Source organism: Dryobates pubescens, chromosome 31, assembly GCF_014839835.1.
Source record: "Dryobates pubescens isolate bDryPub1 chromosome 31, bDryPub1.pri, whole genome shotgun sequence".
NCBI lineage: Eukaryota > Metazoa > Chordata > Aves > Piciformes > Picidae > Dryobates > Dryobates pubescens.
Window position 1 is genome coordinate 7,758,777 of NC_071642.1, and position 14,039 is coordinate 7,772,815.

The following is a 14,039-nucleotide window of genomic DNA, read 5'->3' on the forward strand; positions in this document are numbered from 1 at the left end:
TGGAACCACTGCTTGATGCTCCTGGAGCTCTTTGCATCCAGGTTTTCCTGCCTTGTGGGAAAGGGGAGGGGCAAAGCCCAGAGCCTTCCTTACCTTGGTGGGGAAGTAGCGACTGAACTTGAACTTCTTCAGGGTCAGGGTCATGGAGTAGGTGCCAAAGAAGAGGATGAAGGACATCAGGGCCAGGTCAGGCACGAATTTACAGGACTTGCCCACCAAACTCCCACCATATTTCAGACATTCCTTCTTGCTGAGCTGAGTCCAGTCCAGAGCTGTGAGGTTAATAGCATTGGACTGGGGAGAGAACCCCAACCCCCCCCGAAAGGCAATGTTAGCACTGGAAGGAAGGGGGGCAGGCAAGGAAAGGGACATTGCCCCCCCCAAAAAATTGAAAGAAAAGGCCCAATGAAGCATTTTCAGCAATTTTTATGTGCAAGGAAAGGGGCAGTGCCCAGACACCCCCCCAGAAAAACCAGACTGAGAGAGCTGGGGTTGTGCAGGCTGGAGAAGAGAAGGCTCTGAGACCTTCTTGTGGCCTTCCAGGATCTGCAGGGGGCTCCAGGAAAGCTGGGGAGGGACTTTTGAGGGTGTCAGGGAGGGATAGGGCTGGGGGGGATGGAGCAAAACTAGAAGTGGGGAGATTGAGATTGGCTGTGAGGAAGAAGTTGCTGCCCAGGAGGGTGGTGAGAGCCTGGCACAGGTTGCCCAGGGAGGTGGTGGAAGCCTCCTGCCTGGAGGTGTTTGCAGCCAGGCTGGAGGTGGCTGTGAGCAGCCTCCTGTGGTGTGAGGTGTCCCTGCCCATGGCAGGGGGGCTGGAACTGGCTGAGCCTTGAGGTCCCTTCCAGCCCTCACAATTCTCTGATTCCTTGCACAATGCAATTGTGACCCAAAAAGGGCAAAATCAGCATTTTTTGGTTTGTTATGTGCAAGGAAAGAGCATCTCCTGGCCAAGCTCCCCTGCCCCGCCAGCTCCCAATTAAAATTTAGGGAACAGCAGGGATATTTTTCAGCCTCCCCAGATCAGCATTTTCAGCAATGGTAACATCCAGGCCAAGGGCATTTCCTGGCCACCCCCCCCCCAGAATTAGTGTTTTAAGGGACTGCAGGTTACAAGGGAAGGGACATTTCCCAGGGCCACTGCCAGTGGGAGCCTCAGAACCACCAGCAAGCCTCAGGGCTGCTGTTGATTTGGGCCAACGAGCCAGGATTTGCTGCCACCATCCCAAGTGGGACCCCAAACCACCCCGAATCCCACTTCCCCCTCACTGCTAGCAGCTGCCTCTTGCTCCCTGGATGTCAGAATCCTGGGGATTTCGTGGAACCACAGATCTGTTTGGGTTGGAAAAGCTCTCTGAGATCATTGAGTCAACTTAAGAGCACCGTGGCCACTAAAGCATGGCCCCAAGTGCCACGGCCAAAGGTTTCTGGATCACCTCCAGGGCTGGGGACTCCACCACCTCCCTGGGCAGCCTGGGACAATCCCTGACCACTCTTGCAGCAAAGAGATTTTTCTTCATCTCCAACCTAACCCTCCCCTGGCACAACTTCAGGCCATTTCCTCTCCTTCTATCACCTAAGACCAGGGAGAAGAAACCAACCCCTACCTGGCTCCAACCTCCTTTCAGGGGCTTGGAGAGCAATGAGCTCTCCCCTCAGCCTCTTATACTCCAAGCTAAACAACCCCACTTCCTCCCTTGTCCCCAGATTTGCCCTCTCTTGCCCCAAAACTCCTCTTGGGATGAGCAAAAGCTTCTTACCAGAGAAACATTAGTGGTGTTGGGTGCCACTGGAGCTGAAGCATCGAACAAGGTCGCGTTGGCTGCGGGAAAGGAGTTTGTTACTGAGGTTTGGGGGTCACAAAGGGGTTTGGGGGAGGGGGTGGGGGGCAAAAGCAGCCAGGCTTCCACCTGGAGAACCATGGCTCAGCCTGGGAGAAGCTGTAGGACTTGGGGAAATTGGGATTTGGAGTGAAGCCCCCCCCCCCCCCCCCCCCCCCCTCCAGCTCATTTCTAACCCCACAGCGACTTCTCCCGGCTTAATCCCACGTGCTGGCGGAGAACTCAGCATCTCCCTCGCTGGCTTCTCCCTCCAGGGAGGCTGGGGGGAGGGAGGGTGAGTGGGTTTCTAGGAGGGTCCCAGCTCCTCAAATCTTTAGGAACTGAAATATTTTGGTGGCTTCCCAATGGAAGCCACAGGCAGCAGGGTTGAGCAACCCAACAGACGCTGGGGGGGGTAGAAGACTCAAAAAGCAGCTTGGTCTTACTGGAGAGGCAGCATCCAATCACCCCCAATTTGTTGGTTTGATTTCTTAATGTTTGGGGTGTTGTTTGGGGTTTATTTTAGGTGTTTTGGTGTCTCACTGCAAAGAAACCCCCCCCAAAAAATCCAACCACCTCCATCCTTTCCAGCCCCCAGCACCTTCTCCTGCAGCGCCAAAAGCAGCTCCGCTCGGCTCTTCGGGCGACGCAGCTCCTTGCCTTCAGGAGCACCCCAAGGATCTTTAGGGGTGCCCCTAAGGGAGGGGTCCAGGACATTTCTGTCCCCCCCACCCCTCCTGTTCCCTTTGGTCCATCCTCTTCCAGCGCCAAGTGGGAACAGTTTGGCTGCCCCGAACCTGCTGCCTCCATCCCCGGCGCAGAGGATGAATGAAGGAGAAGTGAATGCTGGGGGGGGGGAGGAGGGGGGAGGGAGGGGCTGCCAACACTGGGTGCTGGCAGAGCCAGCAGTAAAAACATCACCACCACCACCACCATCAATTATCAACTATGACTCAGTAATTAGCAATCATTAGTGTTATTAATTCCCCCTCCATAACCTTTTCTATCTCCAGACATCGACCTGGTTTGTGATTCCTACCACTTTGATTAGGGTCCCACTCCAGGGTGGTATTAAGAGGGGGACCCTTAAGGGTGCTCCACAAAAACCCTTTCAGCAGAGCAGAGAGAAAAGTAAAAGAAATGGGGGTGGGGTGGGGAGGAGAAAACAACCCAAACAACCAAAAATCAAAATCAAAATCACCACCAAACCCCAACCCAGGGGGGGTGTGGGGGGAAGGGGGGAAAGAGTATCAAATAGTCAAGTAGTGTTAATATTCAGAAGGTGATACTCACTTGAGATTGAAATCAGCCCCAATTGGTGTGTGCAGCAGAGACAAATATGGGACAAATCAGTTATAATAATCAAAAATCAGAAGGAATGATTTAAAAAGGAAAAAAAAAAAAACCACACACAACAAAAAAAATAAAGAGGAAAAAATTGGGAATGATTAAAAATAAGAAGAAAAAAAGATGTAGAAGGGAATTAAAGACCTCAATAGCTACAGGGATGGAGAACCCAATGTGGATACTGCTGCAAGGCATGGAGAACTCAACACTGACACTGCTCCAAGGCATGGAGAATCCAACACTGATACTGCTCCAAGGCATGGAGAATCCAACACTGATAGAGCTCCAAGGAATGGAGAACTCATCACTGATACTGCTCCAAGGCATGGAGAACTCAACACTGATACTGCTCCAAGGAATGGAGAACTCAACACTGATACTGCTCCAAGGCATGGAGAATCCAACACTGATAGAGCTCCAAGGAATGGAGAACTCAACACTGATAGAGCTCCGAGGAATGGAGAACTCATCACTGATACTGCTCCAAGGCATGGAGAACTCAACACTGATACTGCTCCAAGGCATGGAGAACTCAACACTGATACTGCTCCAAGGAATGGAGAACTCAACACTGATACTGCTCCAAGGCATGGAGAACTCAACATTAATAGAGCTCCAAGGCATGGAGAACTCAACACTGATAGAGCTCCAAGGCATGGAGAACTCAACACTGATAGAGCTCCAAGGCATGGAGAACTCAACACTGATAGAGCTCCAAGGCATGGAGAACTCAACACTGATAGAGCTCCAAGGCATGGAGAACTCAACACTGATAGAGCTCCAAGGCATGGAGAACTCAACACTGATAGAGCTCCAAGGCATGGAGAACTCAACATTAATAGAGCTCCAAGGCATGGAGAACCCAACACTGATACTGCTCCAAGGCATGGAGAACTCAACAAGGATACTGCTCCAAGGCATGGAGAACCCAACACTGATACTGCTCCAAGGCATGGAGAACCCAACACTGATAGAGCTCCAAGGCATGGAGAACCCAACACTGATACTGCTCCAAGGCATGGAGAGAACCCAACACTGATAGAGCTCCAAGGAATGGAGAACTCAACACAGATAGAGTTCCAAGGCATGGAGAACTCAACATTAATAGAGCTCCAAGGAATAGAGAACTCAACACTGATACTGCTCCAAGGCATGGAGAACTCAACACTGATAGAGCTCCAAGGAATGGAGAATCCAACACTGATACTGCTCCAAGGAATGGAGAACTCAACATTAATAGAGCTCCAAGGAATAGAGAACTCAACACTGATACTGCTCCAAGGCATGGAGAACTCAACACTGATACTGCTCCAAGGCATGGAGAATTCAACACTGATAGAGCTCCAAGGAATGGAGAACCCAACACTGATACTGCTCCAAGGAATGGAGAACCCAACACTAATACTGCTCCAAGGCATGGAGAACCCAACACTGATACTGCTCCAAGGCATGGAGAACTCAACACTGATAGAGCTCCAAGGCATGGAGAACCCAACACTGATACTGCTCCAAGGCATGGAGAACTCAACACTGATAGAGCTCCAAGGCATGGAGAACCCAACACTGATACTGCTCCAAGGCATGGAGAACCCAACACTGATACTGCTCCAAGGCATGGAGAACCCAACACTGATACTGCTCCAAGGCATGGAGAACTCAACACTGATACTGCTCCAAGGCATGGAGAACCCAACACTGATACTGCTCCAAGGCATGGAGAACTCAACACTGATACTGCTCCAAGGCATGGAGAACCCAACACTGATACTGCTCCAAGGCATGGAGAACCCAACACTGATACTGCTCCAAGGCATGGAGAACCCAACACTGATACTGCTCCAAGGCATGGAGAACCCAACACTGATACTGCTCCAAGGCATGGAGAACCCAATGTGGATGCTGTTTCCTTGGGTGCCCCAAGGGCAGCAAGGGTGGGTAATTGTGAAGCGGTTTCATAAGGCTTTTAGGGGGTGAAAATGTCTCTCAGCCACCCCAGGGCTTGGAAAAGGGGGAGACCTCCCTGGAGGCTTCACTTCCTCCTGTGTTAAAGGTGGGAAGATGCCACCTGGCTGGCTGGGTGAAGGTGGTGATGGTCCTGTTTGGAACATTTCATCCCCCTGGAGTTGTGTTGAGCATTAGGATTTGCTTTCCCTCATGACAAATCCGGGGTGGGGTTTGGCTTCACAGAGGATTGCATCAACTCCAGGTGCCCCCCATTGCCTATGGCACTTCCAGAACACACCAGGGGCAACTCCATGGAGCCTGATCCACAGAAAGGGAGGGAAAATACCAAACTAAAGCAAAAGAGAAGGTGATCTCCATGGCAGAAGGTAGGAGCTCTCCCTGCAGGCACTCTGGAACACATCAAGTGGCAGGGCCTGGGTGCTGTTATTTCTGCCTGCTCCACCTCTGACTTCTCCCCCAGCCTCTTGGTGTTTGGACTTTCTAAATGAATTCAGCTCCTCTGGTTGCTGCCCAAATCAAAGGTCTCTGCTCCCTTCCTGGTGGCCACAGGAGCATCTTAGCTTCAGGATTCAGCTCTGGGATTCCCCACAAGGTCTATCCAAAAGCCAGATCAGAGGAGCCATCAGAAGGTGGTCTGCTGAGAGCCTGATGGCCTCTCCTTAATGCAAAGGAGTGAAAACAGAGGAGGGAAAAAAGTAGTCCAAGGAGGTTTCCACACCCGGCTGAGACATCCTGGGGTGTCCTAGGCACCAGAGAGGACAAAACCCCTGGAGTGAGAGTTTCCATTTCCTGGGGACTGTTTCCATCAGCTGCAGACTGGAATGAACCACCTGAAAAGCCTTTTTTTTTTCCTTCCTTCCATATTTCCTTTCTTATTTCCATCCAGGTCTGGCTGCTCCAGGCTGAGGCCTCAGCTCTCCAGCACCGCTGACCCCATCCTGGCAAGCAGCGGTGTGCTCAGCCAAGGCGGATGAGCTTCTCCTTCTTCTCCTTCTCTTCCGCGCCCCAAATCCCTCTCAGAGGAGAGGGCTGAGGTCTCTCCAGCAGGCAGCTGCCCCCTTCCATTTCCTCAGCCAACCATCCCCTGGGATTTCTCCCCACCCTCCTTCCTCTTCCCCCCCTGCAGCTCCGAGGAGGCTGTGGACTCACCTGGGTCGGGGGCGACGCACTCGCACTTGTACATGGTGACGTAGTCCGGCTTGAAGTCCGAGTTGATGGGGTAGTACTTAAAGGCTCCAATCATCTTCTTGATGGCATCATAGATGAAGATGAAGCTGATGAGGGTGGAGAAGCCTTCCTCTGTGAAGCGAGTGATGTACTTTATAATGAAGCTGGCGTCGGTGGCCACCAGGATAAGGCACTGGAGGGCGGAGTGGAGGCCGATCCAGAGGCGGAACTCCATGTAGTCGATGCCGTTGCCTCTGCAAGTGGGGACAGGCAAAGGGCCACAGAGTCTTTGAGGTTGGGAAACACTTCCAAGAAGGACCTAGAAGGGGCAGTTAGGAGCTTGGGGGGGGACAAAAGGAGATTTTTTTTTTTGTCTTTTTTTTTCTTTTTTTAAGGAGAGAGGCATTGTGCAGTGGAGAGAGCCAGGCAGGAGGGACCTGGGGGGACTGGCTGGCAGCAGCTGGACAGGAGCCAGCAGTGTGCCCAGGGGGACAACAAGGCCAATGGCATCCTGGCTTGCATCAGGAAGAGTGTGGCCAGCAGGAGCAAGGAAGTCATTGTGCCCTGTGCTCAGCACTGCTCAGGCCACACCTTGAGTCCTGTGTCCAGTTCTGGGCTCCTCAGCTCAAGAAGGACATTGAGAGACTTGAAGGTGTCCAGAGAAGGGCAACAAGGCTGGGGAGGGGTCTGGAGCACAGCCCTGTGAGGAGAGGCTGAGGGAGCTGGGGGTGTTCAGCCTGGAGAAGAGGAGGCTCAGGGGAGACCTTCTTGCTCTCTACAACTCTCTGAAGGGAGGTTGTAGCCAGGTGGGGGTTGGTCTCTTCTCCCAGGCAAGCAGCACCAGAACAAGAGGACACAGTCTCAAGCTGTGCCAGGGGAGGTTTAGGCCGGAGGAGAGGAGAAAGTTCTTCCCAGAAAGAGGAATTGGCCACTGGGATGTGCTGCCCAGGGCGGTCATGGGATCAGCACCCCTGGAGGTGTTCGAAAAAGGCTTGGATGTGGCCCTTGGAGCCATGGTTTAGCTGTCAGGAGGTGTTAGGTGATAGGCAATAGGTTGGACTTGATGATCCCTGAGGTCTTTTCCAACCTGGGTGATTCTGTGGTTCTGTGATTCTGTGTGAGTGGAGAAACAAAGTCAGCCTGTCCCAAAATCCCTGTGCACAGAGGTGTGGGATGCTGATGGGAAGGATGAATGGAGGAAACCCCAGGAGAGGAATCCATAGTTCCAAGCTGGGTGTCAAGGAATGTGACAACTCCAAGATAGAATGCAACAAAATTCCCTCCCAGGAGCATCAGAGGATCACAGAATTGTTTGTGTTGGGAAAGCTCTCTGAGCTCACCCAGCCCCACATCAACCCAGCACCACCATGGCCACCAACCCATGGCCCCAGTGCCATGGCCACAGGGTTCAGGAACACCTCCAGGGATGGGGACTCCACCACCTCTCTGGGCAGCCTTTGCCAATCCCTGACCACTCCTGCAAAGAAAATTTTCCTCATCTCCTGCTTAACCCTCCCCTGGCACAACTTCAGCCAATTGCCTCTTGTTCTATCAGTAGTTACTTGGGAGTCCAACACCTGCCTCACACCAGCATCCTTTCAGGGAGCTGTAGGGAGCAATGAGCTCTCCCCTCAGCCTCCTCTTCTCCAGACTGAACACTTCCAGCTCCCTCAGCTGTTCCTCATAGGATGCTCTCTGAACCCCTCACCAGCTTTGCTGCTCTTCTCTGGACACCCTCCAGCACCTCAATGTCTTTCTCATACTGTGGCACCCAACACTGACCCCAGCACTCCAGTTGGGACCTCACCAGGTTCCAGTACAGGGGGACAATCACTGCCCTACTCCTGCTGGCCACACTATTCCTGATCCAGGCCAGGCTGCTGGTGACCTTCATGGCCACCCTGGCTCATGTTCAGCAGCCATCCACCAGCACCCCCAGATCCTTTTCCACTGGGCTGCTTTCCAGCCACTCTGCCCCGAGCCTGTAGCATTGCTTGGGGTTGTTGGACAAGGCAAGGGCAGCCCCCTGAGAGCACATTGTGGGCTGGAGGGCAATTCCCATTGCAGTATAGATGGCTCCCAGTTCCTTCTGGCATCACCCAGCACCTACTTGCTGAAGTCAAAGAGCAGCTTCTCGAAGATGAGGATGGGCCCAGTGCTGCTGAGGATGATGAGTGGCTGCCCAGCGAAGAGGCAAAACATGGAGCCCGCCATGGCCGTGCCCAGGAAGCTCTCCATGACGCCCTGGGGAGGGAGCACACCCAGGGTTATGGTGGTGCTGTGCCATGTTACATCCCCCTGGACACCCCAGATGGAGATGGGAGTTAGGGACCTCTGCTTGGACGTTGGATGTTTGGGATTGAGTCCCCTTGCTCCTGGGGCACTGCCTTTGGGGATGGATTTCTCATCCTGCAGGACTACCAGTCCTACTTGGTAATGAATTTCCATCCCATCCCATCCCATCCCATCCCATCCCATCCCATCCCATCCCATCCCATCCCATCCCATCCCATCCCATCCCATCCCAGCTTGCTTCCCCCAAGCCAAGGTGACCTCTTCTTTTGGGACTCCACCTGGTAGTTGTCCGTAGCGTCCCCAAGCAAGCCCCCGAAGGTGATGGCGTTGGTGATGCAGCCCAGGTAGATGAAGAGGATGGCAGAGATGGACTGGATATGGAAGCCTTCATAGAAGTCACTCGGGAACCAGGGCAGCTTCCTCTTGATATCCAAATAGAGGCCACCACAAAACCTGGGGAGACACCAGAAGGGACCAGGTGCAGCCACCAGAAGGGGCCAGGTGCAGCCACCAGAAGGGGCCAGCTGTAGTCCCCAGAAGGGGCCAGCTGCAGCCACCAGAAGGGGCCAGCTGCAGTCCCCAGAAGGGGCCAGCTGCAGCCACCAGAAGGGGCCAGCTGCAGTCCCCAGAAGGGGCCAGCTGCAGTCCCCAGAAGGGGCCAGCTGCAGTCCCCAGAAGGGGCCAGCTGCAGCCACCAGAAGGGGCCAGCTGCAGTCCCCAGAAGGGGCCAGCTGCAGTCCCCAGAAGGGGCCAGCTGCAGTCCCCAGAAGGGGCCAGCTGCAGTCCCCAGAAGGGGCCAGCTGCAGTCCCCAGAAGGGGCCAGCTGCAGTCCCCAGAAGGGGCCAGCTGCAGCCACCAGAAGGGGCCAGCTGCAGCCACCAGAAGGGGCCAGCTGAAGCCACCAGAAGGGGCCAGCTGCAGCCACCACAAGGGGCCAGCTGCAGCCACCACAAGGGGCCAGCTGCAGCCACCAGAAGGGATGCTGCAACTGAACCCAAAAAGGATTTCACCCCTCCGTGTCCCAGGAGGTCAGCAGGGGGAAACCATGAGGAGATGCTGAGGGCTGCTGGCACCTTCCAGAGCTCTCTGGCTGGTGGGGTGCTTGCTCACCTGCCAGTCCAGGCCAGCTCTTCCCCAATCTCATGGACTTCAGGCATCTCTCCGTCATCGCTGCCTCCTCCGCCGCCGCCGGCGCCGGCCCCACCGGCAGTGCCGTTCATCTGCCCCACCTCGTTCAGGGAGAACACTGACTTCCTGCAGGCAGAGCCACCAGGGTGGGCCATGGCACCTGCCCCAGCAAGCTGGGCTGCATGGAGGGGCCATGACCAAGGCCATGGTGTAGCTCCCTCCTGCTCTACAGCTCGGGCTTCCGAAGAACCACAGAATGGCTCCGGTTGGAAGGGAGCTCAGAGATCAGAATCACCAAGGTTGGAAGAGACCTCAAAGATCATCAAGTCCAAGCTGTCACCATAGAGCTCATGACTAAACCAAGATCATCCTCTCCAACCTCCCTGCCATGGGCAGGGACAGCTCTCAACTACACTCAGCTCATCCAGCCTGGCCTTCAACACCCCCAGGCAGGAGGCTTCCACAACCTCCCTGGGCAGCCTGTGCCAGGCTCTCACCACCCTCACACTGAAGAACTTCTTCCTCAGCTCCACTCTAACCCTGCTCTGCCTCAGCTTCAAACCATTCCCCCTTGGCCTGGCTCTAGACCCCCTCAGCAAAAGTCTCTCTGCAGCCTTCTGCAGGATCCCTTCAGCTATTGGAAGGCAGCTCTGAGGTCCCTCTGGAGCCTTCTCCTCTCCAGGCTGAGAGGTTTTGAGGTGAATTTAGAAACATCAGCAGCTGGATTTGCTCAGCCCAGACTGGGAACAGGTCTGAGCTGCTCTGGGAGGGTGTGTGTGAAAAAATTCCCTCACTGCTGGGATTTCAGAACTTTGGGAGATTCTTTCTAGGGCTGAAGGGAAGCAAAGCTGCTTCAGCACCTCCAAACCAGCAGAGATCACAGCTCACAGGATGTTAGGGGGTGGAAGGCACCTCCAAAGGTCTTCCAGTCCAAGCCCCCTGCCAGAGCAGGAGCAGAGAACCCAGCCCAGGGCACACAGGAACACATCCAGCCAGGGCTGCAAAGGCTCCACAGAAGGAGACTCCACAACCTCTCTGGGCAGCCTGCTCCAGGCCTCTGGGACCCTCACAGTGCAGAAGTTCCTCCTCATGGTGGAGGAACTCCTGTGCTGCAGTTTCCATCCATAGCCCCTTGTGCTATCCCAGGGTGCAGCTGAGCAGAGCCTGTCCCCTCCCTCCTGCCCCCCAGCCCTCAGCTCTTGAGAGCCATTGAGCAGATCCCTCTCAGCCTTCTCTCCAGACTGAACAGCCCCAGGAGGTGATGATTGCCCCAGGGCCAGGACCAGCTCCGTGCCTCCCACCTACCTCTTTTCAGCTGAGGGCACCTTTTTGGGTGGCTCAATCCTAATGTTGGGGTCCCACTCTCCAGGGGGCAGGACAATGACTTCATCCAGGAACTCATCTATGCCAGCAATGAGGTCCTCCCTGTCCCGAGCTTTGTAGGCAACGTCGCTGAAGAGCTGGGGGTCAGGAGAGGAGAGAAGTCAGCGTGGGAGTGGCAGCCAGCAGGCAGCTGGGGGCAGGTTGCTTTGGGGTTTAGGAGCTGATGCTTTGGGGGCAAGAGGATGGAAAATGCTCTCTGGTTTTGGGGTGGTGGTTGTTGTCTTGGCTCTGAGCAATGAGGCTGCAGGTGAGGGCCATGAGCTGCGCCTACTCACATCGTCCACCATGAGGGTAGCGATGGCCCTGCCGATCTCGTTGTAGGATTTGGCTTTTCCTGCAGGACCAAGGAGGATGAAGAGGAACCTGGGGAAGGAAAAGTGCTCTGTTGGCAACCTTGGAACCACAGAATCAACCAGGTCGGAACAGGCCTCAGAGATCAGCGAGTCCAACCTATCACCCAACACCACCTAATCAACTAAACCATGGCACCGAGTGCCTCATCCAGGCTCCTCTTAAACACTTCCAAGGATGATGACTCCACCACCTCCCTGGGCAGCACATCCCAAGGGCCAATCTCTCTCTGTCTGTTGAGAATTTCTCCCTGACATCCAGCCCAAACCTCCCCTGGCACAGCTTGAGACTGTGTCCTCTTGTTCTGGTGCTGGTTGCATGAGGGAAGAGACCAACCCCCACCTAGCTACAACCTCCCCTCAGGTAGTTGTAGAGACCAATGAGGTCTCCCCTGAGCCTCAGAGATCATCAAGTCCAACCTATTACCTATCCCCTGACGCCTCCTGGCAGCTAAACCATGGCTCCAAGAGCCACATCCAAGCCCCTCTTGAACACCTCCAGGGATGCTGACCCCACGACCTCCCTGGGCAGCACAGCCCAGTGGCCAATTCCTTTTCCTGGGATGAACTTTCTTCTCACCTCCAGCCTAAACCTCCCCTGGCACAGCTTGAGATTGTGTTCTCTTGTTCTGGTGCTGGGTGCCTGGGAGAAGAGACCAACCCCCACCTGGCTGCAACCTCCCTTCAGGTATTTGTGGAGAGCAAGAAGGTCTCCCCTGAGCCTCCAGGCTAAGCAACCCCAGCTCCCTCAGCTGCTCCTCCACCAGCACCCATGTCCTGAGGCTGCTTGGTGCTTTGGAGCTGAAGGAGCTGAGCTCACCTGGTGGGCACAGGCACCTCTGTCACCCCTCCCAGCATTGTGGCCTGGAGGAGCCTCACAAAAGCCACAAAAGGCTTCTCGAGGAACTCCACTTCTCCCACCAGCACGTTGGAGGCCTCTGCATCCTTGGGGATCTTCTTGATGAACTTGTTCTTCAGCTGTTGGAAAGAGGAAGGTGGGGAAGGGAATGGGTGTTGAAAATTGACTTTTCTGCCTCTTTTCCCCACCCACCCTCCCCCCAAATTCAAAATCACAGAATCATAGAATCACAGAAATGGTTGGGTTGGAAGGGACCTGAAGGATCATCCAGTTCCAACCCCCTGCCAGGGACACTTCCCACCAGCCTCATCCAGCCTGGCCTTGGACACTGCCAGGCTTGGAGTCTCCACAGCCTCCCTGGGCAACCTGTTCCAGCCTCTCCTCACCCTCACTCTCAACAATTTCTTCCTCATCTCCACTCTCAGTCTCCCCTCTCCCAGCTCAAAGCCTTTGTCCCTCATCCTATCCCTGGCAAGCCCTTGGCAAAGGTCCCTCCCCAGCTCTCCTGCCTGTATCCCACTCCAACCACTGGAAGGCTGCTCCAAGGACTCTCTGGAGCCTTCTCTTCACAGTCCATCCACATCAGTCTAGTGACCTCAGAAAGACCTTCTGAGTGGAGGAAGGGCTTGGAGAAACCCAACCTAAATGTGCAAGGTTGAAGGTGCAACCCTGCATGAGCACTCTGGGGGTGTTCAAAAAACCTGGGGCCATGGTACTTGGGGACATGCTCTAAGGTCTCCCTGGACCCTTCTTTTCTCCAGGCTGAACACCTCCAACTCTCCCATCCTGTCCCCACAGCCATGCATAGGGAGCAGGTCTCTGCAGCTCTTTCCTCCCTATTCTCATCCTGGGAGCAGGACCAAATAATGGTTCTCTGCTCTGGGGTACCTGGAGTATTGTGTACAGGTCTGGAGCCCTCAGTGTAGGAAGGACATGGATCTGATGGAGAGGGCTCCAGAGGAGGGCCAGGAAAATGCTCAGGGGGTTGGAGCAGCTCTGCTCTGAGGGCAGGCTGAGGGAGCTGGGGGTGTTCAGCCTGGAGAAGAGAAGGCTCTGGGGAGACCTTAGAGCAGCCTTCCAGTACCTGAAGGGGGCTACAAGAAGGATGGAGAGAAGCTGTTTGCAAAGGCCTGCAGGGACAGGACCAGGGGCAATGGCTTTGAGCTGGAGAAGAGCAGATCGAGATTGGATGTTAGGAGCAAGCTCTGCTCCATGAGGGAGGTGGAACACTGCAGCAGGTTGCCCAGGGAGGTGCTTGAGGCTCCATCCCTGGAGATATTCAAGGTGAAGCTGGAACAGGGCTCTGGGCAACCTGATCTGGTTGGGGATGTCCCTGCTGATTGCAGGGGAGGGGTTGGACTGGATGAGCTTTGGAGGTCCCTTCAAGCCTGGGGAAGGGATAGGATAAACCCTCTGATAAACCTCAGCTGATGGATTCCTTCCCCGGGGGTCTCTTCTCCCCTGCAGCTCTTTCCTGTTTGGTCTAAAAGGGTTCAATACCAAGCCTGGCAGGGAGTTGTTTCTAATCTATATGCCAGCATGAGGGGAGGCATGTGAGCAGGCAGAGAGCTCTCTCCCCTTCCTAATCTTTTAAATCCAAATGGAAAAATGGGGGGGGGGGGGGGGGGGGGGGGGGGGGGGGAGAGGGAGGGGGGGGAAGGGAAAGAAAAAGTAATAAATACTACTAATAAACCAACTCCTCCAGAGCAGCTGGGAGCAGGAGCAGGA

At 54.7% G+C, this 14,039-nt stretch overlaps 1 protein-coding gene across 1 annotated transcript in view; it reads right to left on the bottom strand.

The window, feature by feature from the left end:
* SLC4A5 (solute carrier family 4 member 5) overlaps positions 1-14,039 on the bottom strand; it is a 53,204-nt gene that overhangs the window by 11,950 nt on the left and 27,215 nt on the right. Inside the window, exons 9-17 of the mRNA XM_054175298.1 lie at positions 12,273-12,430; positions 11,378-11,465; positions 11,025-11,179; positions 9,702-9,845; positions 8,870-9,044; positions 8,407-8,540; positions 6,279-6,550; positions 1,758-1,819; positions 94-294 (exon numbers count right to left, since the gene is read on the bottom strand). Of these exons, the coding sequence (XP_054031273.1) occupies positions 94-294; positions 1,758-1,819; positions 6,279-6,550; positions 8,407-8,540; positions 8,870-9,044; positions 9,702-9,845; positions 11,025-11,179; positions 11,378-11,465; positions 12,273-12,430 (1,389 nt within the window). The remainder of the gene's footprint in view (positions 1-93; positions 295-1,757; positions 1,820-6,278; positions 6,551-8,406; positions 8,541-8,869; positions 9,045-9,701; positions 9,846-11,024; positions 11,180-11,377; positions 11,466-12,272; positions 12,431-14,039) is intronic.